At 37.6% G+C, this 23,299-nt stretch overlaps 2 protein-coding genes and 2 long non-coding RNA genes across 8 annotated transcripts in view; 2 read left to right on the forward strand and 2 right to left on the reverse strand.

Annotated features, from left to right (window-relative positions):
• LOC139971271 (uncharacterized) overlaps positions 1-3,149 on the reverse strand; it is a 34,346-nt gene extending 31,197 nt beyond the window's left edge. Inside the window, exons 1-2 of the long non-coding RNA XR_011794347.1 lie at positions 2,853-3,149; positions 2,069-2,147 (exon numbers count right to left, since the gene is read on the reverse strand). This is a non-coding gene — a long non-coding RNA (uncharacterized lncRNA). The remainder of the gene's footprint in view (positions 1-2,068; positions 2,148-2,852) is intronic.
• LOC139971267 (uncharacterized) lies at positions 599-8,543 on the forward strand. Its single transcript, XR_011794344.1, has 4 exons — positions 599-862; positions 3,427-3,587; positions 6,372-6,420; positions 8,091-8,543. It is a non-coding gene; the product is annotated as an uncharacterized lncRNA (long non-coding RNA).
• Positions 8,544-11,147: 2,604 nt separating this feature from the next.
• Positions 11,148-17,203, reverse strand: LOC139971262 (uncharacterized). Of its 5 annotated transcripts, XR_011794343.1 has the most exons (4): positions 17,042-17,203; positions 13,536-15,183; positions 12,292-12,329; positions 11,148-11,413 (listed from the first exon to the last, which is right to left on the reverse strand). XR_011794343.1 is itself a non-coding variant. In XM_071977579.1 (3 exons), exon 3 carries the CDS (start codon positions 15,181-15,183, stop codon positions 14,170-14,172), a length of 1,014 nt encoding a protein of 337 aa, XP_071833680.1. In that variant the 5' UTR covers positions 16,499-16,547; positions 17,042-17,203; the 3' UTR covers positions 11,148-14,169. The 5 variants fall into 5 exon arrangements, 2 of the variants coding, with proteins under 2 accessions (XP_071833680.1, XP_071833678.1); XR_011794342.1 differs by having other exon boundaries at positions 11,148-12,329; XR_011794341.1 differs by having other exon boundaries at positions 12,292-15,183.
• An 86-nt stretch (positions 17,204-17,289) lies between these two features.
• Positions 17,290-21,836, forward strand: LOC139971266 (uncharacterized). Its single transcript, XM_071977583.1, has 3 exons — positions 17,290-17,409; positions 18,823-19,073; positions 20,455-21,836. The coding sequence occupies exons 2-3, from the start codon at positions 18,848-18,850 to the stop codon at positions 20,580-20,582; spliced, it is 354 nt and encodes a 117-aa protein (XP_071833684.1). The 5' UTR covers positions 17,290-17,409; positions 18,823-18,847; the 3' UTR covers positions 20,583-21,836.
• Positions 21,837-23,299: the final 1,463 nt, after the last annotated feature.

Raw genomic sequence — 23,299 nt, forward strand, 5'->3', positions numbered from 1 at the left:
CATACAGGCTTGCATAGGTCCAATCAGGGAGTTTTCCAAGCTACGGGAGGAATATTTGTTACGTACCGTACATGCTACAGTGAATGATACATACGCATTAAGTATATTGTTGCGGTGTGTGTGTGTGTGTGTGTGGAAAGGGGGGGGGGTCGATGCAGTTTATCCTCAAAATCCACTCCACCCTTTTTCGATGTGTCTTAGTACACGGTCACATTTCAGTGTTTCCCGAGGGGCAGAGTGTTTTCGTTTGTAGCCGGCGAAGTTTTGAAGTAATGCTTGAAGGGCTGCTTTATTTGTTACATACAGAAATATACGGTACACAGTAGCTAGGGTAGCTAAAGATAAGTTAGTTGTTTGCACAGTCACATCTGTACAAGAATTGTACAAGAGAGCTACCACTGGCAAAATCCTGGCCCGGGCTGAAAAGGGTGTAACGAACCGTGAAAAACTTTATCGAAATATTTCACTCTATATATACGTATCTATATATGTATAAACGTATATATAAATTAAAAGAAAAGGCTCTGTAAAGCCTGATTTGACCACGTATTGCTTGTTATTACTCACGCAATGCCTAACCCCTTTTGAACTTGATTGAGAAAGTAAAGACAATACAATCACTGCCTTTGAGATCAGTATCTAATTTTGCAGGGGCGATTCTGATTGACAATAAACCCACGCTAGCCAACTGGCACCCAACCAGCCGTACATAAAGCTCCTAAATCACAGCTCTTCGCTTCATTCGCGGTCGCTGCCAGTTTTGCAAAACCACACGGAAGCAGCCACTTATCAAAGCGACTGTAGTAATAAGCTAACGCAGAATTACCGTCAACAAGAGCTCTTCGTGGAACAAGTTATCAGGGTAAGTCGATCTTATAATAGTATTTCGCCTGTTTAGTCAAAAATTTGAAAGAAATTTTGAGTGTAATTTTATAGAATGCTCTAAAATATATATTGATCTGTGTATGTAAATATTTGTTGACATCTATAACATTACCACGTCTTCTTTTTTCGTTAATCACCGAGACTGCTTTGAGTGTTAATCTGTAGCCTACATGATATTGAGGGCATCAGGAGTTACTAATATATGTACATACGTTGCCTCACATGCATAGGCGCTTCTCGTTTGATGATCAATCGACCGAATTTACTTGTCTTATCAAGTTCTCTTGTTTTTGTGGATGGAGATTGGGAAGCGTGTGTTAAATCGTGTTATGGTGGTGAAAATACTACACTATAGGTAGTTATTTACGTCATCATAATTGGGCCACCATTCCTCTGTGTAATAATCAAGGACGCAACTGGGCTGAGAGTGATAATTATGTCTCGCTGGCATGTTTGGTTTTTGTGAACAGTTCCTTACTTGACTATATACAGCTCTTGCAATGGCATTACTTTTTAACATGTAATTAAAAATATATGTCACTATACGATGTGTATATATGTGTATGTGTGTGTGTGCAAAATCGTAGTAACAATCATGTACTAGGTTATAATGGTTATAACAATCCTGTATCAAAATGAATATACTAAATCTGGGCAATGCGATTGAACACTAGTGCAATGATAGCCTACTGCTGCCGTATAAGTAGCATCATATCCACCTATCAGTTTTCTGTCGGAATTTCATTATAGCGTCCAAAAAAGCCTGATCAGGATTTTATATTAGACGTTATTTCTTTCTCCGAGAGTAGGTATGTCTCCATGGTGACGAATTAGCTACTCGCGAATCTGAATTAAACGACGCACATATAGCAATAGTATATGCACTGTGTGACCAGGGAGCTCCCTGGTGTGACAACATCGTTGGAAGGCTTTACGTATGCTAATATCTTGCTCAATGCATACACGGTGTACATTACGTTACTACGCAGATGATTTCGCCCATTACGTAATAATGTGTGATGTTATTGCAGTATAGGCTGCGTTCTTTCTGTTCACTGTTGCATGGAAGTGGGTAAATCGTGATTAACATATATTGTTTCCTTATATTGACAAACACACTGTGCTTATCAGTATTCTGCATTACTAGCAAACTGCTGAATCGTTTTGAGATTAACATACGTACTGGCCTACCAAAGTCTGAAAAGGGCGGGAAGACATTTGGAACAGAGTCGACGCTGGACTACATTTCATCAGTGCCAATTCTGAAGAACAAAAAAAAAAGAAGAATAAATGAAAGAAAAGAAGATAACTATATAGTAAAATATCTGTCCAGAACTAAAATCATCATGAGAGAGGAATGGACAGAATGCAGGCAACACTCAAAGTCGGATCCCGGATTTTATAAAAGAGGGTGTGTCGCAGGGGGTTGTTGAAGCCGACCTCATTGGGGGCGTCTCCCCCGCAGAAAAAATATAAACAAGGCCAGAAAAAATATATACAAGGCATTAAATGATGCGAGGTGGACACATCTTCAGACTACGAATGAATTATTAGGTCTAAACTCAAGGTTGTGTTATGGCAACTAGTTTATTGCAATGTAGGCCTATGTGGTTTGGATTGTACCTTTGTATGCATCTCCACATCCCACCTGGATCCCCGCCTAATAATATACCCCCTTTATTATGTGATTATAACGACATATGTAGTTTGTTTCAATATCTATAACACGTACTGCTGATTTTTTAATGTTGATAGCTCAAACCGACTATTCGTACAACACTGTGCGTTACAAACTATAGCTTAATTGCATGTCGATATATACCTACAATCACGGTTCAGCTGTCAGTCCAGCTGAATACATATAACAGTAGCTGCTATAAGTACTAATAACATGTACACTATAATATAGAATATTAGTAGTAGTACTACTACGGTGTGGTATAGCTTCTGCCTAATTGTTGACTCACAGTCACTGTGGAGATATTTGCTGGTTGCTTGATTGCAGTCGAATTTTGTTGAAGCAAAATAAATATCCAGCAAAAGAATTAAGGCTACCATCATTAATCATTGCATATTGTACACATGTGATCAAGATAAACGGACACTGTACCACTACATATATGCTCTTCCTCTGTCGTTACCCTACACTACAGCACCGTTTGTTATAACACAATAGTTGTTACAGCTGTATTTACATTGTACAACAATTCGGCGTTTATGATTGTAAAACAAACAATTATATATATTTTATTTCGAAAACAGAGAGGTATACAACGTTGTATATAAAAGAACGCTTAATATACCACCATCTGGTTAAATTGTTTCCAATCAACGGTTTTTGTCTTCGTATAGGATATTACAGAGCTTAGTCTCGTCGTAATGTATAGCTATAGCTGGGCTACATGCACTGGCAATTGTAAACTATACCAGGTGTACTTTTGCTTGTAACTTTTTGTTCCTATGTGTCACTTTGTCGTTTAATATTCTGCTGAGATCAACAGAGAGACTAATGAACAAGTTTTATACTTTCGTTTCATACAGGTTTTAGTTTCTAGTTTTCTACAACCGCACTACTCTCACCAACTATCATCATGCCTGATCTGCCAGGAGTCAAGAAACCAAACAAGTGCAAAATGTGCCTGTGGAGGTGTCTATCATGTTGCCCATGTATTCCACCAGCGCCACCTAAGCTGCCGGGAGAGGTGAGAATATTTTCATTTTCAAAAACAGAACACAGCAGTAAATATAAACAGTAGTTTTGTGTTTGAACTCGGAACGCCTACCCATTAACTTGCTGCATGTAACACTATGTAACATCAAAACATATATTAGGCCTACTCAATAAAATATGATCTGATCTTCCATCAAATCCAATCGTGAGCCGGAAACTTTCGGGGAAACTGCATGGAGAAAAAAAAACTTGTGCCCGTATACATCAGTCATCAAAACCCTTTCCACACCCCGCTCTGGGGGAGAGTGCATTCCCCCGTGGGAGCTGGTTTCGCCCCTCCCAGGGATTTGGAAACGGACTGGAATGGTGATTGAAGAAAGGGCTTCGCCAGGCTTGAACAAACAAACAACAAAGAGACTCTAACAATTTAAGTCGAGCTATACACGAGTCTATATTCTACGTCAAATTTTGACCGCTAAATATATTTATAGAAATTATCAAGTGAACTGACAATGAGCGTCGATTGAGTACCAGAATTACAATAACACTGCTTTGCTCTGATTGTCAGTTTACTTGTTTACCTAATATCAATGAAAACGTGTAAAACGCACATTTTGATTGTCACAAAATATGGAAATATCAAACAATGAGTATTTCAGTATTTGTCACATTTAAGTTGAAACATGTGTTGTTAATTTTTGATGTGTAGTCATTCCAGCATATATGGTCTATATAACAGTTTTTGTGCCACTATATATAATCCTTTTAATTTAAAGAGGTAAATACGTAGTTATGCCTGGAGTAAACAACCATTTACGTTTATTATAGTAACCAAGGGTTGTTTACCAAGTTTCAGTTTTGATTACTAATTTAGGCCTAGATTACTTCAACCGTGCCATCTGTTCTCTATTGTTCTCTAATAGTAGTTATCTCTCTCTTGGATGATAATATGGTCGAGTAAGCAATTCAAATTCTCCTTTGAAAAGAAAATACAGCTATATGCGATGTTTAAGGAGAGAGATTAAACCTATATCTGAAATGGAGGATACGCTAGAACAGTCGCAAACAATTGACCTACAATTAAGCTGCCTATAAATATAATTATATCTATATGCATATATACCACACAGTGGTGTAGTCTCTTTGAAGGGTCAATTGCCCCACGCGTGAATTGATACGGAACAGTGATCAATAAAGTGGTTGTACTTTGCAGAACGAAAAAAGGGTCACAACTAGATAGTGAATATTAATACGTGAAAAGTATATAAACAAGGAATTTGAAGCAAACGTGCAACAAAAGGCCTAACTGAATAATCATTCTTTCGAGCTAATATCTAATAATATCTTTGCACTTTCAAAATTGTTTACTGAAGCCCTTTGAGTCCTCTGTTTTTTTGATATATTTTGTTTATGAACAGATATGATAAAAGCAATATGACGTCATATGGTGCATAAAAAGGCTGTGTGGTTGGGAGCGGTGGTGTAGAATAGGATCGATGTGGTGAACTTTAGAAAGTATATTGAGATTTAGCTAACCTGTTCCAGTGAAGTGGCACGAACAGGATTTCAATGTGTAATTGTGCATGTACGTATAGTGGTGGGCGGGAGGGGGGGTCTAATTTGTCCAGACTGATATAGGTAGGGGCATTACTTGTAATGGAATGGTCTTCTGGTTCCGGAGCAGTGGGTCGTCTTCTTTGACTGAATGTAGAAAATACCTAGACTGAACATTTTCCCACGACTGACGATTGCGCAGGCCATATTGACCCATTTGCTGATATTTCCCAAACAATGTGCAAGCGATATAAACTGTTATAACTATACATATGCACTTATGCACAGGGCCAAGGCAGCTATATAATAATAATATATTTCTCGCTTTCTTTTGATACTTTGTATGCTACAATCAGTAAACACGGTAACTGTCTTGAGCTCTATATCATAAAAGTTAACAAAAACTCACGCGATTACAATTAAACTGAAAATATAAAAGAGAAAAAAATATCCCCGAGGGAATGGAATTGTATAAATTAGTTCAAAGTTCACGTGACCACTGTACTGGAGGTTTATTGAATAGCATATTCAGGCATAATAAATAGGCTATTGTCCAGAGACCTGATGTGTTTTATCTATAGGTCACCGAGCTTTGTTGCATACAGCAGTAGCTTACTGTTTTTTACCTCCATGCTTAAAGGAATTCGTGTGTATTTCCGATGCGAATTACTGTTGACGGCATGTGGCGTAGGCTACTTCATCTCTTTGACGAGTTTCAACAGCCTTGGGCAAAACGGCTGAAATGAATTTAAACACATCATCAGTACTGCCCCACATTTGATCACCAATAATTTACGAAAAGCTATATACACAAAGTGATTAATTCACGTCAACACTGTGAAAAATATGTACAATATATACCATGAATTAATTACTAGCCGGACGGTTCTGATAATATAACTTTCTCAATGTTGTCCTTCTGGTCTTCAAAATAAAATGAAAAAGGGTAATCGGTATTATCCCAAAAATGCGATTTCACCAGACTACTGCAATTACTCAACTTTAATAAGGTGACATGTACAAATATGGTTTCGAAAGGGAAACTAAAAGCTGTAATTACGTGGACAGGAAATTTGTGGGAAATTAGTCATTTATCTCTTTAAATGTTTCATTTCCTTTAAAAGTTCAGTTCTGTTTATTGGTTACCAGGTAATTGATGATCTACATGCCTATATATCGATTAACCTGACAAAATGTTACTCAACATTCTCTATGAAACTTGCACAGGTTTATGACTCATTTTCATTTCTCTTTATCACAGGACGGTTGTTGTTGCTAGCATTACATCACTGGTGTTCATAACTCGGAAGGTAGGTTTATATGGACAACAAACATAGTCCGTACATCCATGATTTCTCTGATTGGGGAGGGGAGGGGAAGAGGGAGGTGGAGCTGGTACGGATCCTGCAAAGAGGGGCATTCCTTTAAGCCAGTGGTGTGTGACAGGGTGGAAGAATATTGATATGATAAGTTTAGCCATAGCTCATGGGGAAATGAAAAACACTATGTCATCGGAACTTTCGGAAAATCCCACAAGTATAATAACCTGTATACAGAAGATGTCACCTTGAATCAAAATTTGCCCGGAATGTCGCCAGGAAAAGTCCCCTAAAACATGGATTCTAGAATATCGACTACAGTAAACAGGGCTCGGGCTGGTTTATCGGCTTTTTAAAGGGAGAAAATGTGGACTGTGATCTGCAATTTGGATAAACGGCATTGCCGTATACAAAATGAAAGTCCCCCAGTTGTATATGTTAGGTAGATCTTAGTGAGAGGAAATGGACCCGGATATGCGACTGTAGAACTTGATACCCCAAACAGCCTTTTGGCATAACATTATTTTGATACAAACACTGCTATTGGTCCAGTTTGTAATTCTATAACCCTTTCAAGTTTTGGGAAACAGTGACCCTTTAAACATCCGAGGCTCATCAGTTAAAGTGACTGGACCATATAGTCTAACACATCGTCAGCGAGCTCTTTTCCTCAGATCCAACACAAAGCTCAGTAGGAAATCATAACACAATTCATAACAAATTTGTCAAACAATGTGATGTCATCCAAAGGGTACCTGCATGCTGTGTAGTTGACACGAAGTTAAAAGAACATTTTGATTGAGTTATTGGAATTAATAAAGCCATTGATTAACATACACATTTACGCATACGTTCATATAAACTATTATTATTAGACGCAATCTTCAAATTTTTCAAAAGTAAACAAGATAATACATTACATAGTTTAAATGGTTACTTTTGGTTCAGTGTATATTGCTTTCAGTTTGCATATACTGACATACATATTAGTAATTTGATAAGTCATCTTCAAATTTCTTTTATCTGATATAAATTCCACAGCACTCAACTGTAACTGTAAACGATACATAATTAATGTATTTGATCCAATACTTGTAAGGTATATATGTATTGAAATGGCATCACCACAGATATCTTCAAATGTCTACCAAATTTCAAAGTCCATTATTTGATTACATTCTACGCCACACTCTAGTTGAAATTACATCAGCTAAATATATGCAATCTCTGAGATACAAACATGCCTTCGTTTCAGATTTTCTTTTTAGATAAACATTAGTTATGAATGTTCTGAAATGGCTGTATAACTTGTAGGTCATCAGTATTTTTTTTAGCAGTTTGATGAAAACTAGCACCGCATATTATATATATAGGCCTAGTTTGTTATTTCCTCGTTATACGAATGTAATACACATGTATGGATGGGATATCTACAGTCGAATGGTTGTGCTTTACAGTTACCATAGCAACATTTGTCGTAGAAGTTTCTGGTGTGGAAAATTTTACTTCAGGTTACAAATGCTTGCCATACAACTAGTGGCGTGCACGGAATTTCAAAGGTATATGTGCATGTGTGTAAGGTAGCCCCCCCCCCCCCCCCCATTGCGTACGCTATTGTATACAATTGTCCTGAATAAATATTTCTTCTCTAATTTTCGCAGGTTACCATCGACTTCTATATGGGAGGGAAATTTTAAATGTTGGCTACGCCGATGGAAAAACGAAATCCACCTTTCTTTTCTCGGCCGCCCTCCTTCAACCGCCATCGATTAAAATCTGTCGTTGCTGCCTTCTTATTGTCGTGTTTGGTTACGTTGTTGTGGCGGGTGTTAATTTAGAGCATGTTTGGATACGTTTATTCAAGCTACTTTATACCATGAGTATTTGTTTCCCCCATTATATCTAATAATAAATAACGCTTACTTAACATATTTCTGTGTCTTTCATACGTTTGAACATAGATGTCTCAGTTATCTTATTCGGTTTCTTGATTAGTTTCATCCTCAGCTATATATCCTTTACAACTCACGATACAACCTCACAACCATTCGAAATGAACTTTCTCACTTCGACGTCCATGTTATGTTATTAAAAAAAGGTAATACAAATAGAAATGAGAGTTCTTGTCTTGTTTTTCATAGTTCAGTCTTGGGTGTGGATACGTCAAGGGCAGAGCCCTTTCCGATTGGGTAATGTAACTGGCTGGGGTTCAAAGCACTAAATTACTTTATGAGAAAGAAATACCCTTAAATTCCCCCGAGCCCTTGTGTGGGCGAGTCCACTACAGCATTCACACAGCCCTCGTTTCTCTGGTTGCGATTTTGAGACTCTCAAGAGTTCTTGTGAGGTTGAAATGGGGGGGGGGGGTGTAAAATGCAGCAGCAGTGTTAAAGTTCTCCGGGCTGAATAAACTGCTACTATTAGCATGATCAAGACAAAGCGCCACCCCACCCCCCGCCAACACCTCAAAATTCAAGGGGCTCCCCACATTCTTACGCATACAGCACATGCATGTGTGGTGTAGCCAGCTCTTGGAACACGAAAAGCAGAAAATTCAGAACAATTTGTTTTACATTTTCTAAATTTATATTGAATCGATTGCTTCGGTGATGGACATTACGTAAATACGTTCAAAGTGACGACCATATCTGGCAATGTCACAATGATGTAGTGAAAAAGTATCAAAAGGCAATTTCAGCTCAACTGCCACGGTGAAAAAGACTTAGTAGCCCTAACCGTCTATTCACTTCTGTCAAGTACTTCTGAAAAAAACCTTTACAGCACGCTAAAATTGGGGGGGGGGGGGAGACCTGTGACTGCCCGGTTCTTATCAATAATGGAGTTACAGTTCTACGTCTCACAGAGCAAGGACTAATCGGCTTGATGAAGAAGTAAAATCAAACCATATGCGGGAACAAAAACTCAATCACTATTCATGCAATGACACACTTGATTAACTCCCCCCCCCCCCCTTACCATTGCTACGTACTATTGTTTATCGTCGTCCTGGTTGTTTGTGCTCAAGCCTTTATATCTCAGCCAGTCGTTATTTTCATTCTTGCAGAGCCTATTCTATTAATCAAATAAAACTCTTTGAGATGAGGGTAACATGATCTGTTTCAACTAACCCATGACTAAACAAACAGCCACGTGACAGGCCTATATAATAAAACAAATCCAAGACAAGGAGTGAAACTAGATGACTCGTTCCACAGAATTCTTCTCCACGTTTAACGCGTGGTGAAGACCACGGTCACAATCAGGAAATTATTTACTTCCTGGCAGGAACTGATGCCATAAGCTAGCTAGCCCATCACATGACTAACGAACAGAGCATGGCAGGTAACGAATCTACTTCACAACTTCCAAGTAATATCTATGGAACCTTCCAACTACTTTTTAACCACGACTGACCTTCCAATGTTAAAGGGATACTTATCTATTGCAACTAGTTTATATACCTTCCTTTTCGTTTACAATAGTTACCCAAGACACGAAAACCAAACGTCTTAATTGATTTCATCTCAACCCTGCTTCTCTTGCAACGGGTGTGTGTGACCATGTGATCATCGTCAAATGTGTATCAAGAGTCCTTCGAAGGGGAATAGATATTACACACATGATCTCGTTAGAGAGGTGCGTCCACTGGATCAGCCTATAACAATATGAACCTGCCCCTCTCCCTTTTCGATGAAAGTTCTCACTACTGTAAACTACGATATGATAGTTCAAATGTAACACGAATAATACCTTTCCAGTTCCTGGTTTTTATGGATCGTTAACTGCGGTACTGACCAGATAACAGACGAAAAATGAGATCCATATTTTATTGACCATATCTCTTCAGGGTTGACACCCCCCCCCAAAAAAAAGCACAAGATGCAGATGAGTAAAACAAATGTCAAGTACTCAAGGGTGTACCCATGTACAACATACGTAAGTTAAGTTCAAAACATCTGTACATCTTGGTATCTATGGATATTCACACTTGCTAAAATCATTGAATATTTACACCTCACACCTATCTGATACAATCAGGTTCTAGATTGCGGTCAAGGAAAGTTTACAAGTGAGATTTAGCGGCACTCAATATTGTGAGGGGGTCTATTGCTAGGGTGAAGAATGTAAAGGCAGGAATTTGTTTTGGTAGAGGCAGTAGCCGTAACAATGTGCAATCCAACTTGAGTATACCACCAACGAAAAGTGAGAATGTGGCAAGATATGCAACTAAAACAGCTTGTAAAGGAAGTTCCTGGTTAAAAAAGGCAACCATGATACATAGTATTTAGGAGGCAATTGAACATTGTGTTGCTAGGGTACAGGTCTGCCCATGCAGTTTGCAGGGTCCTTCTGTTGCTACGGTACATAGCAACCCAAACAAAGCATGGAAGGGCCTTTTACTAGACATGACATACTCCCACCTAACCACTGTGCCTGCCTCTTTCTTGGAAAGAAACGTTTCCCACAAATGTTAACGTGATCTGTCTTCATACTTTCTCTTCGGTCAATGCAATCTGTGATAAATGTTTCCTTTAATTTGCTCCAACAGAATCTTTAACCCACTAGTCTTTCCCTACATACTGTAATTGATCTGATGTTTACAGAAAGGTCAGGAATCACTCAAAACAAAATATTATGTCTACTGTTTGGTGAACTGCATTCCAACTAATCCTTTGGTTTACTTTTACAATTAAAGACAACCAGCATATTCAATCATCAACAGTTTTGTAATTGTCTGTGTATTGACTTCTGAACAAAATGGAAGAGGTACCATCATATCACTTTTAATTCTATTTACATCTTCCACACACTATAGAAAAAAACCAAAGATAAAACAAAAACACAGGACTAATCTATTTCCATTGAAGTGATGCTAACATGCTAGAGGCCCACCTTACCTTTCCATACTTACACCTAGAGCAAAACGTACTTGCCTCCAGTGTGTGCAAGCAAGGCAAGCACATGGGAGTGACCAGCAGGTCAGCTGACCAATCAGGTGATTGAGGAAGAAATGGGAAGAAACAAGATGTGAGTAAAGACCAACCAAAATAAGAATCTGAACAGGAAAGCAAGATGTGAGCCCCTTTAGACATTTAGAAATGAATGAATGTTTGAACTATCACCTTTTCTCATTTGGTTGTTTGGGATACATATTCCTGAACGGAAGTTGGCAATTTTGCATAATACTGCCTTTGTATTTTCTGTAGGAAGGCCCTTTTAAATTCCACAACAGATATAAATTATTCAAATATTCTGGAGATAGTTGTACTATCAGTAGTCACAAGGCAGGTTTCTTGCTTTCAAGTCCAAATTACAAAAGTTAAAGAAAGTTACTCCCTTAATAGCTTTGTACACTGACAGTGTGAACAAAAACGAACGTTTCAAACCCTTACAATACAACATACAGTAATTGTAATGTGTTTCTTCATAAACAGTTGTCACTGTTAAGATAAATATTTTGTCTTGTAAACACAACTTACAGAAAGCGTTGCATGTAAATCAATTTTACAAAGAGGAAACTGCAAACAATTAAGTTATGTAGTGCATATTCAATCCCTTTTGTCTCATATTCAACATCATTCCCATAAAAATAGAACATTAGCATGATAGCTTCTACTGTCTGCTTACTCAAAGCCTGTTAATATAATAACAGTCCAACACACAGAGAATAAGTACAAGCAGGAAATGGACACTTAAAGATAAACTACGTTCTCAAACTTCTGCAGCAACTGGAGGAAAATGAAAACTCCAGAGTAATGCAATGTTCTGTATCTTTTGAGCTCCTTCCTAGACCTAGGCTTTTCTTATGACTATTTAACAGGTATAATTGCCACTGGTCATGTTTTATCCCTCTCTCCTTACCTAGTGTATATGAGGACTGCCAACAGTAATCCTTCCTCCTACAAAAAGGAACAAAATGCTAACATTAATAGACAGAGGTTCTTAAGACAAAGGGGAGGAACTATCTGCTTACAGACAACGTGTAGAATCCCTTCTGTACGTCACCAAAATGTTGTTCATTGAATGCACGTACTAAGATGTGATGGTAATCAGAAAATTCTGTTTTGGGGTGCTTCACAACAAGCAAAGATTTTTCTTTAATGGAAAACTCAAAATAGACCAGCATTCTTTGTATACAGGTAACAAATGTCCAACAAGTTTGTTGAAATTGCCATGTGTTGGCAGAAATTTCTTCATATGGGACACAGATTGCATCTCCAAAGATCATTTCAGACACTGAAGTCAGGATATCATACTATTTCTGAAATATCACAAACTAATTTTGGCATTTCTTTCAAAAGTCTGAAATAGTTAAGTCTTGAGGTTTGGTCTAGCCAGGGATATTCTATCAACCAAAGCCTTGCAAGCAGAGAGTTCCTTCAGTAATTGTTGTTTAATAAGCTACAGAAGGATATGAAAACTTCTGTTTTATATACAACTGAGAGTGGGAGTTTCACAACTGTGCCTGATTAAAGATAATTTTTCCAGTCTGCTATCTGACTGACATCAGATGACTGATACAAGGGGTAAAGGTCAAACAACTTTCTAAATTGAAGTTGTGCCAATAACCTAAGGACACAGATTCAATCACACCTTCTGAAAACTATAATATATATCTTTTACCTTGTGTCCCTGGCAGTATCTTTAATTCCTATTTTGGCTAAAGCCACTTTATTAACAAAAGAATATACCAAAATGCACATAAGATAAAGTAAATGAGAAGAAACCAACGACTGAACCAAAAAGACTTTGAGGCCTCTTAAATAAAATCATCTCTACACTTTTTTCCTTTCAATTACACACCTTTAGGTTGTCAATTATATATTCTGCTCTTTTTTATTTTTTTTATATTTTGTATTGATGTTCTTTGATATATTGTTCTTTTGTTTTTTTGTGAATATACAAAACACGTTATGTAATATGTACAGTTTGGATGTTTTAAGTATCCACTTAGGTATTTAAAATTACTAAACATGACATAGGATGCAAAGTCATTCACTCATGTAACTGAGCAAAAACAAATACCTGTACAAAACAAAAAACAAAAAAAAACTGAACTCTCACACTCCCAAAAAATTAAAAATACAGTAACAAAGAATACCGACCAAAAAATTAAGTGGCAAAGGGCATCCATCAAAATATTCAACCTCTCCCTCTCACGAAGAGACTTCACCTGCAAGAAAGCAAAAGAGAACCTCATAAAGAAAGATTAAGATGTGTTCTTTACAAGGGTGCATATGAATTACAGAAGAGCTACATCCAATATGAATGTTGAATGTAACTCCTCATCAACTTAGATATAACATTCTATTATTGTCCTCTCAGTACATATTACACAATGTCTACTGAGTCCATGTGGCCTAAAATATGGCATCTTTCTCCTCTGTGTAAGATTTTGACGGTTCGGGACGTCGGTGTCCTCTCAAAAGTGTGCTCCATCGTTTACAATTTATGCAAAAACCACTCTGATACAACTTTACATGATAAACATATATACGACATTATATGCCAGTGTCTTCTGTACAGTACTTTGTTCCATGATCATAAAGTCAAATAGATCTGCATGCATCTGTCTTAACATGCAATAGTTTTCTTCTTCTACAGTACTGCCGAAATGTTAACACACTGAGTAGTAGAAATACAGACCATTTTGCAAGTAGTTTATAAAAGATATGAGTGCCCTCTGTACTATTATTTGTTCTATTTCACTATTCTTCTTCTTCTTCCATATTTCAATCTTCATTCATCCTCCTCCTCCTCCTTGATGAAAGCTGCCTCTGCTCTCCTGCTACAACTTCTACAAAACTCCAGTGAGACCTTCTTATCCCTCACGTGCAGACAGACACCTTTGAGATCACTGGAGGCCTTCTCCCTCAATGCATCTTCATATAAGGCACTCTTTTGACGAGAGCTCGACCTACTGCTCACAGAGTATCTTGCTGTTTGTGTCTCGATAGTTTCAAGACACACTCGATTTGTTACCTTCGCTGACTTTGTGAGGCCCTTTGTGAGTTTATGTCGTTTGGCAGGCCCCTCTTTACCAACAGAAGGGCATGGTCTTTTATTCTCAATGCCTGCAGTGGACTGTTTAGGAGTTGCTAAATCACCAATAGAGCTGTGAAATGAAAGACTAGTTGCCTTAACGTTCTTTAACAGACTGGAAAGTTCACTTTGATTGGCCAGCACTCCCTTCAGATATTCCACTTCTGACTCCAAACTGGTTACCTGACTTTTCAGGTTACACTGATCTATTTTAAGCTCTTCGTTCTCCTGGGAGAGATCTGTGACCATCTTCTCCAGGTCTGACATTTGCTGTTTCTTTTTCTGTCTGTTCAGCTTAGCCATTATGGCGTTACGATTCGGCCCAAAGTGTATTTGCTCCGTCCCATCTTTGCCTGGCAATATCATCACTGTCTCAGGGGTAGACGAGGACACATTTGATTGTGAAAATGCATTCGGTTTTTGGAGCTGGGAATCGGTAATCTCCAGAAGATTTGAGAGTTTTTCTTTCTTCTTCTGTTCTCGGCTTAACCTTTTTAGCACAGCAACTTCTTCATCCTCTCCATCCATGTCTGTGTCATCGACGTTCACTATATTCGGAAATGAGCCCAGGCATGGCTCCTCCTTCGATGTGGATGACAGCATACCCGATATATCGCCTTCTAGTGATTCCATGGTTGATATTAAATCAGGGAACAGAATGTCTTCATCATTGTCATAAGGTGGACTCATGGTAATAGATCCAAGTTCCATCTGAAACAAAAGAAGAAGAACGTACTTAATCTGGAGTAATTTCACATTTCAATCAAGTTCCAATTAATTACTTTTTGTTGAATGTCAGCAACCTAATACAATGCATGGCAACCCCATTCTGCAATCACCCAGTACTTGGGCTTAGCAGTGCACATTACCTATCCACACTGATCTGCTCACTGAAATTCAATTAATTTCTGGCTCTTCTTCCCCATACATGTACTACACACGCCCCTCTACGTTGTAATTTATACACCTTTCCGGCAGAAACAATACAACACTCTCTCAACATAGTACACAGAACTGTTCACCCAGGTTGCAACTAAGCATGCTATTTCTTCTCATGAACTGCTGTGTAGGCCTTAACACTGATCTTAAAGCATGCAGAATGTTGACAAAGATAAAACAGAACATCTGTAAATAATGATTGTTACTGTTTGACACAAATATAGCAACAATCATGAATCACAGTGACAGTCTATCAACATAGAGTGATTCACTAGCAAATGTCACATGAACAAACTACCACAATGACTGCATTATTAGTAATGTTCCTCATAGCTTCATTACATTAATAGTAATAAAACTAAGTTGTTGGATGTCGCAATGCCTTGGTACAATTGCCTAGTGGCAGAGTTCCATCACTAAAGCTCCTCTGTGAAGAAAATTAAAGGTAAAATTCAAAGATTGCTGGATATCACAAAATACGACACCAATGTTACGGAAAAAGTCATTCAACTTTCTGCTTGTCTAAATAATGTGTTTATTATCCTGTCTTTATGTAAAATGGTTTGAATTATTTTCTATTACAACATGTAATAGAATTTGAGAAGGCTAGTGTCGCTATGTACAATGTTGACTTCAATGATGCCCGTCAGCAAGTTAAACAATGTGGTAACTTTGTATTCATGAAGTAGTTTATTATTTTGCATAAGTAGCTAATAATTTTATAGAAATAATGGCAATTGGCAAAACACACAAAATATGTCTCAAAGTTAACATTTCAGTTAACAAATATACCAAGATACTAATATTTTGTCATCATGAAGTTTCTGCAAAGAATCTTCCGTCTTCCCTGGATACCAACAAAAACTACTTACTACGATCTTTTACAACTGCTGTTACAAATTCTACAAGGAAAACAAGTGAAGCAACTTTTCCTTCATTTTTCCTTTGGTGGATTAATAACCTCTCTGTGATTGTTACTCCAAATTTATCATGACCACCTCAAACCAATAATACCAAATGGTCTGTCCATTTACAAGTACTTTTAACCTGTTAACCCAATGACATTTTGTCTAGTCTCTAGACATACCAGGTTCTAGACATCTTTATGGTGATCACTTTGATGATTGCTGTCGTCTCTGTATTGTATCAAAAGAAAAGAAATCTTTACAAATATTAATACTTCACTTCACTGAAATAGTACCTTCTTTCAAATGAATTTCGCCCATCGTTTAAGATGGCTAGGCTATGAAAAACATTCTAAAGAACATTGAAAATTACATTGTCACCATTCAAAATAATTTGCATGCCATATCCTAAACAGGTAGGCATAAATACCCACAAAATATACTTTCCAAACCTGTTTGCATACTTAAGATGTTTATTAAATTGTAATGTGACGAATTCGTTGAAAAACTACCAGTCGAGTTCTTAAGTTATAAGTGGGCCGTCATTCACCCCAACATGCTACGTACAATATACTGCTACACTGCGTAAAAACGGCTCTACTGTAAGGAAAACCTAACGTTTTGTCTAACGAAAGCAACGTTAGGCTAACGACGACAGACATAGCCTATACTATACTGTAGCTAGATACTTCACAATACAAGTCGCAAAAATATGAATTACGTACCATTTTAATTGATTTTAGATGTATTTTATGGTTGACGTGAGTATCTTGAACGACCAAAGACTTGCTTGATTTTTCGTGATTTCTTCACTTCCTAAGCAACGTATAATTTTCGGTCCAAAATGGGGTACATCAGGCGGTGAAACAAAAGATACTGAAATCGTTGCCAAATCGTTGGTGTGTCGTTTTACGATGGCGCTAAGCTAGAATATTTTCGCTTGTCATGGCCACTACAGCGTTACTCAGATTGCGCAATACTGATTAAACAACGATCCTTGGAAGCTGGCTAGCCGCTTGTTAGTAATAGTAGTTGAAGCAGCTCCCTGGTTGCAGTCAAAATCTTATTGAAGCCTACAGAAAGTAAAGTACATGTGAGTAAAATCGGTAACAAATCTCTCTATGGCGGAACCATAAACACCATCTTCATACACAGGAGCTTAAATATCCATCACAGCTCGTTGGTTTAACTATGTGTAACACTAACAGTAACACTAAAGTTAAAGTTAGGCCCGAGGCCTAACTAAAGTTTAGGCTGATGGCATGAATTGTCTAGGCCAGGCCTAGGCCATGTGTTTAAACGGAGGGTTGCATTTTGATGGCCTCTGATTGTTTTGGTGGTTTTTGGATGATGTTCAAATGCTCAACTTGAACTTCATTACACCTCATCCTGAAACAGGTTTATTGCCCAAAGTATAAAAAATTCTGCCAAAAACAAATTGGCAGAAGGTAACTCGGAGTCTCCAAATTTATAATTAAGTTAAAAGATGTTTCCATGTTGTAATGCAGCCGATGAAATTATTCAATGATCTGAGATGCCTCAATCTGTGAGTCATAGAATTAATTGTAAGCAATCCAAGCTTATGAATAGGAGTAAAACTGCTTCTATGCACAGAAGGCCAAACAGATTAACCTGTAAATCTCCATGGCTATTTTACAAATTTGTGGTATTCTTAGGACAGTAAATAAAATCTGGGACATTTCTGGGGGCACATTTAATCCGGAGATGGTACATGAAATCTATGAATTATCCCCAGAAATCAGGGATGTCTGGCCACATCATGGTTATTCACCAAGGAAAACTTGAATGTTCAAATTTGATGTTCAAAGCAGTTTTGGAGGCTCTGAACTCTATATCATAGAAAAGACTATGGTTCCTGATATGCAAAAACTGCTATAAATATCTGCACTTGTATAGTGATTTATCCATTTTGTAAAGCATTTCACTATTTTCATAATAATTGTTCATAATTGGTTAGACTGAGTGACAACAGTCATTGCAAATAAGTTGAAAATATCTAGACTTTGTTTATACATGTTTCAATTTTGTATAGATATAAATTGATGCCATTAAAAAAAAACTTGATGAAGCCTTGCATTCATAGTTCATAGATAGCTCTTAGTGAAGATTGTGTATCACATTTCAAGGGCACATAAACACATAGATTATGAAAGAAATTTAAAGACCTATAAAGAACATTAACCATGATAACATTTCAAACCACTCTATTTTGGTTATCTTGCAAATTCAAGTTAGCTTCTAACAGATATATTTAGATATCAAAACAAGATGATCAATAGGGTGTTCCCCTAGTCGCTTGAATGTTGTCTTCTTTGTAAACATACATTGTTTACCACTGTAACATCCCATAACTCTAAGGACAACATGTTTTATGTTAACTTTCAAACCAACTGATATAATTCTAGATAATATTCCAGAACTAATTTCAGATTCTGCATTGCATTATTCTCTGTTCTCTCTCTTGTTTCTTCAAAACTGCTAACAGAAACTTCCACTATTAGGAACAAATCATGGCAAATGATCCATCCGAAGCAAGTACCTGGCTTGCAAAGCAGAAAGAACAAATGAGACAAGATGTGACTGATTTCCGTCTAAAGGACTGTAAGGAATGTCGATACATTGGAGGTGGAGTGATTATGATAGCTGGAAGCTACGTAGGTTTTGTTGGCCAGAGGAGAGCATCCTTGAGGGGCGGAAGTTTCATTTCCAGGGTACCATCTGCTCTGGTAGCTGGAGGTGAGTCATATATCAGCCCTGAAATGTATCACGTTTGTGTAGTGCAATCATTCTGAACAATGACATGTTTATCATAAAACTGTGGAAGTAGGATCACGTAGGTTTGGTATACACATCGATTGCTTTGTACATCCTTACATTACATTAGTATGGTGCAAGATAAATTATATGATGATCATTTTATTATGAGATATGATCTAGTCATATTTTAGAGACTCTGTTTAACTATGGTCAAGTGGATAAACACAGTGATAGTAGAAGCTATGAGACTTGGGTTTTTCATTCAGGAGAAATCCACAATTTGCCCTTCTGAAATGGTCTTCCAAATTGTAAAAAGACCAAATGAACTATAATTTGGATAGCCACTCAAATTGAGGTGTAAGTAATTAGCAATTTGGCTTCTCCCATATACATGGCTGCTTAGCTTCATTTAAAACAAATGCCTTCCAGGCCTATTGTATTATTATATATTACACTGGCTCATTGACATGACAATAGCCTACCTAGGGTAAGCATTGTTCACAGCATGATAACTTTCAGTCGCTCCTCACCCTTTGCTCCCCTGCCGTCTTCCCCTGTACAACCTGCTCCCCCAACCACTTGTAATAGTCACTGATTCAAATTTGTTTTGGATATTACATGTTTCTCTGTAGCCTCTGGTTAGTAAATATGCTTCATTGCATTTGAACAGGTCATTGCTATATCTAATCGAGTGTATCACTTGCATTTATACAAGCCATTTGCTTTATCTACTTGTACAAGCCATTTGCTCTATTTACTTGAGCGTATCACTTGCATTTGTACAAGCCATTTGCTCTATTTTACTTGAGTGTATCACTTGCATTTGTACAAGCCATTTGCTCTATCTACTTGAGTGTATCACTTGCATTTGTACAAGCCATTTGCTCCATCTACTTGAGGGTTTCACTTGCATTTGTACAAGCCATTTGCTCTATCTACTTAAGTGTATCACGTAAACAGTGCAACACAAACACCGATAAGTTACATATTTTGTTTATTTTCTGTCCAAAATTTTGAAGAAATATTTGGGGTGTTATTTGTGCTGTGGCCACATGGATAATAGCATTGGCATTTGAAGCAGTGAGGCATAGCAATCGTGAGATTCCAGGTTCGATACCCGGCAGGGTCATAGTAAGGTGTGTCTTTCATCCAAGAGCAATCTACGGTTTTCCCATATGAAATTACTTTCTAAATTGAAAAGATTCCAAATTTGAGTTAAAATGTTGAATTGGAAGCCACCCAACTTGCAAGTTGTAATTCATAAGGTCTTGTGGCCCACATTTTTGGTCGCTTAAGCATTGTATAAATAAATGCTGATTATGATTATTATGATTTACTTATTTCTTATTTTTCTTAACAGTGATGCTGAGTTTGGGAATCCTTAGATTGTCTGGAATTAATCCATTCACAAGCTCTGAATCTGAAATAGGAATTGATTTCCTAAGAAAAGTATTTAAGAATAAAGACTCAGAAGATTCAGCAGGCTGAGCTATACTGCAGTTACAGACTTACGATATACCCGAGGCCAAGTCTGATCACATCGGAGCCATTACAGATGATGTCATTTCTTCTTAAATCATTCTCAACATTGATTCATTGAGCTATGTCCTTTAATAATGTTCTTGAAGAAGATGGATTGCATAACTTTTTTGTCAAAGTGTACATAGATGCCATCAGAAACTCTATGAAGTTTGCTTCTAACTTTGCAAGTGTCCTTCAAAGCACCGAATTAAGCCTGTGACCAACTGCTAAACTTTCTACACTGCATAGTCATAAGAATCCTCATCAAGCAAGAGCTTCAAATAGTACAGGTCCTTCAAAGCTCTTGAAAACCTCACCAAGTCCATATCTCGGCAAGAAACTTTCTGTGTTACATTTCTGTGCTCAAATAGTACAGGGGTCCTACAAAGCCCTGGATAACCTCACCAAGTCTGTGTCCAACTGTTAGACTTCATGTAAAGGATATAATACATAACCCTTAGCATCATCATTAAGGGATCTGTAGTCATTACATGGACTAATAACCCAAGCAATCTCACCTATTCTGCATCCAGTTATTAAGCAAGAATCATAAGAATCATCAAGTAAGAGCTTCAAATATTACAGGGGTTCCTTCAAAGCTCTTGATAACCTCACCAAGTCCAAATCTCGGCAAGAAACTTGTTGTTGAGCAAGCTCAACAAATGAACTGTCAGCTGTACAAGCCCCGAACAGCCTCACCCAGTCCATGTCCAGCCGAGAAACATTATGTTTTGCGTAGCCTTGAGCGGTCTTCATCAAGTGTGTGTACATCTGTAATGATGTACTATGTAGCCCAAAGCTATCTCATTTTGTTTACTGACTACTGTAAAGTTTCAAATTCTATTTATTCATAATGCTCACAAAAAGAGAAAAAAGCTTCCTTGTACACTATGCATAATTGTCGACACTATAGTCAAATGTGGTGAATATTTGTCAGTTGATGTAATTTATCAGAATACTCAACTGGCAATCCTTCCTCTTAAACGTGGAGGTTTAGAGCTAAGCATCTCTCTATCATTTTGTACATCTGTATTTAGCTCTCTGGTAACTTGGAATTATTCAAGCACCCTTTGATTCATACTGCTAATGGCAGAGTAGGAACATTACGCCGTGTACTCTCTGTCAAGTGAAGGGATGTTTGTCCATTTCTTTATATGCAATACAAATAGTTTCAGAATTATCTAAATAAACATCAGAATAATGCAATCTGCATAAAAGTTATGATTTTCTTATGTTTTTTTTTTTGTATTTAAGAATTCTGACTGTTTCATTTCATGATTCCTTATAGATGTTGCACTTTACGAATGATAGTTTAAAAGTTGGACCAATAGAAACTTTAGAAATTAAACATCAAACTAAACCAAACAAAATTCAAAAGCATTTTTGTGTAAGACATAACATGACTAAGGAAGTGTGAGGGTCATGCTTTACATGATCAGACAGTATGTTCTGGTATGGAGCAGAGCATTGAAGTATACTATTAGTTAGCGTGACCCCAAATGTGACAAGGTTACCAATAAAAAGGGGCAATAAAGAAATACCTGCTAAGCTTGAAGGAATTGCTGCAACATCGAAAGTGTAGTTGCAAACATTGGGAATGAATCAACTCAGTGAAGCTAGATTTCAAAAGTTAGGGAATAGGAGAAAGAAGTCTAAAAAATCCCCCTATTTATTGAGGTATGGGCTGAACCTGTACCAAAGAGTCGGAGGCGAATGAAGGCTGGTATCATAACGAGAGGGTGTAACAATGGGGAGTCTTTGAAGCCGAATACCATATAGGGGTCTCCCCCCCCCCTCTCCCCGGGAAAGAATTGAGACTTCAAATGGTGCATTCCGAGCCATATTAAGGCAGTAAAGTAGGTCTAAACGCAATGTTTTGTTGTGCTAACAAAACCACTTGAGTTTTTTTCTGTGGTTGAAAATTTGTTGTTTACCCCTAGCAGTGGTCTAAGTCTTCCCGGCTGAATTAAGAAGAAAAACATCATCCGACTGACGATGGAATTTGGGGGTATGGTGATAAGACTTGGAGGGAAATCATTACATACTTCAGAATAAAACCACGATATAATGAATTTCTGTTGGCAAAACAATTCTAAATTGTAAACAAAAATGATATGCTGCCCTCTATGGGGCCGTTATCATAGCAAAGATTATTTTTAGATTGAATGGAGCTCTTAGTATGATGAAAGTTTCAATCAGGCCATATACTAGTGTAATATTGTGACGAGCCCGGCTCCTCCGACATGTAATACTATATCGGGACTCGCGATAGAAAGGTACTGGGGTTATCTTGATGCCGTATTTTATGCTTCTTCAGGAGACGTCTCGAACGGAAGATAGAAGAAAACAATGAGTTCTCAGAAAAACAAGTTGACAAGATAGGATTTGATAAGTGATTCGGTATAATTTCTTCTCTGTCGATTCTCTTACAAATAAAACAATTACAATGATTTGACTCAGTCAATTACGCAATTCGAAGGGGTGATGAAATGGTGACGAAGTGAAGAACTTGCGGGACCCATGCCGCCTTTTATACATTACTCCACCGAAATCCCTCTGCGCATAATCAGAAGGCAGCCAATAGCCTGCTCATCCTGCATTAACTAACGATATAAAAATCATTGGATAAATGACTGATCTGCCCTGAGTGGTTGGGAGTTTGGGAGTCCACCCCTTTCCTATGG

This window comes from Apostichopus japonicus, chromosome 8 (genome assembly GCF_037975245.1).
Source record: "Apostichopus japonicus isolate 1M-3 chromosome 8, ASM3797524v1, whole genome shotgun sequence".
Lineage (NCBI taxonomy): Eukaryota > Metazoa > Echinodermata > Holothuroidea > Aspidochirotida > Stichopodidae > Apostichopus > Apostichopus japonicus.

Excerpts from the sequence above, each read along its gene's own strand:
- LOC139971266 (XM_071977583.1), top strand. The coding sequence starts at position 18,848 with ATGGCAAATGATCCATCCGAAGCAAGTACCTGGCTTGCAAAGCAGAAA. Across the intron at positions 19,074-20,454 it reads ATCTGCTCTGGTAGCTGGAG|TGATGCTGAGTTTGGGAATC; the intron begins GTGAGTCATATA and ends TTTTCTTAACAG.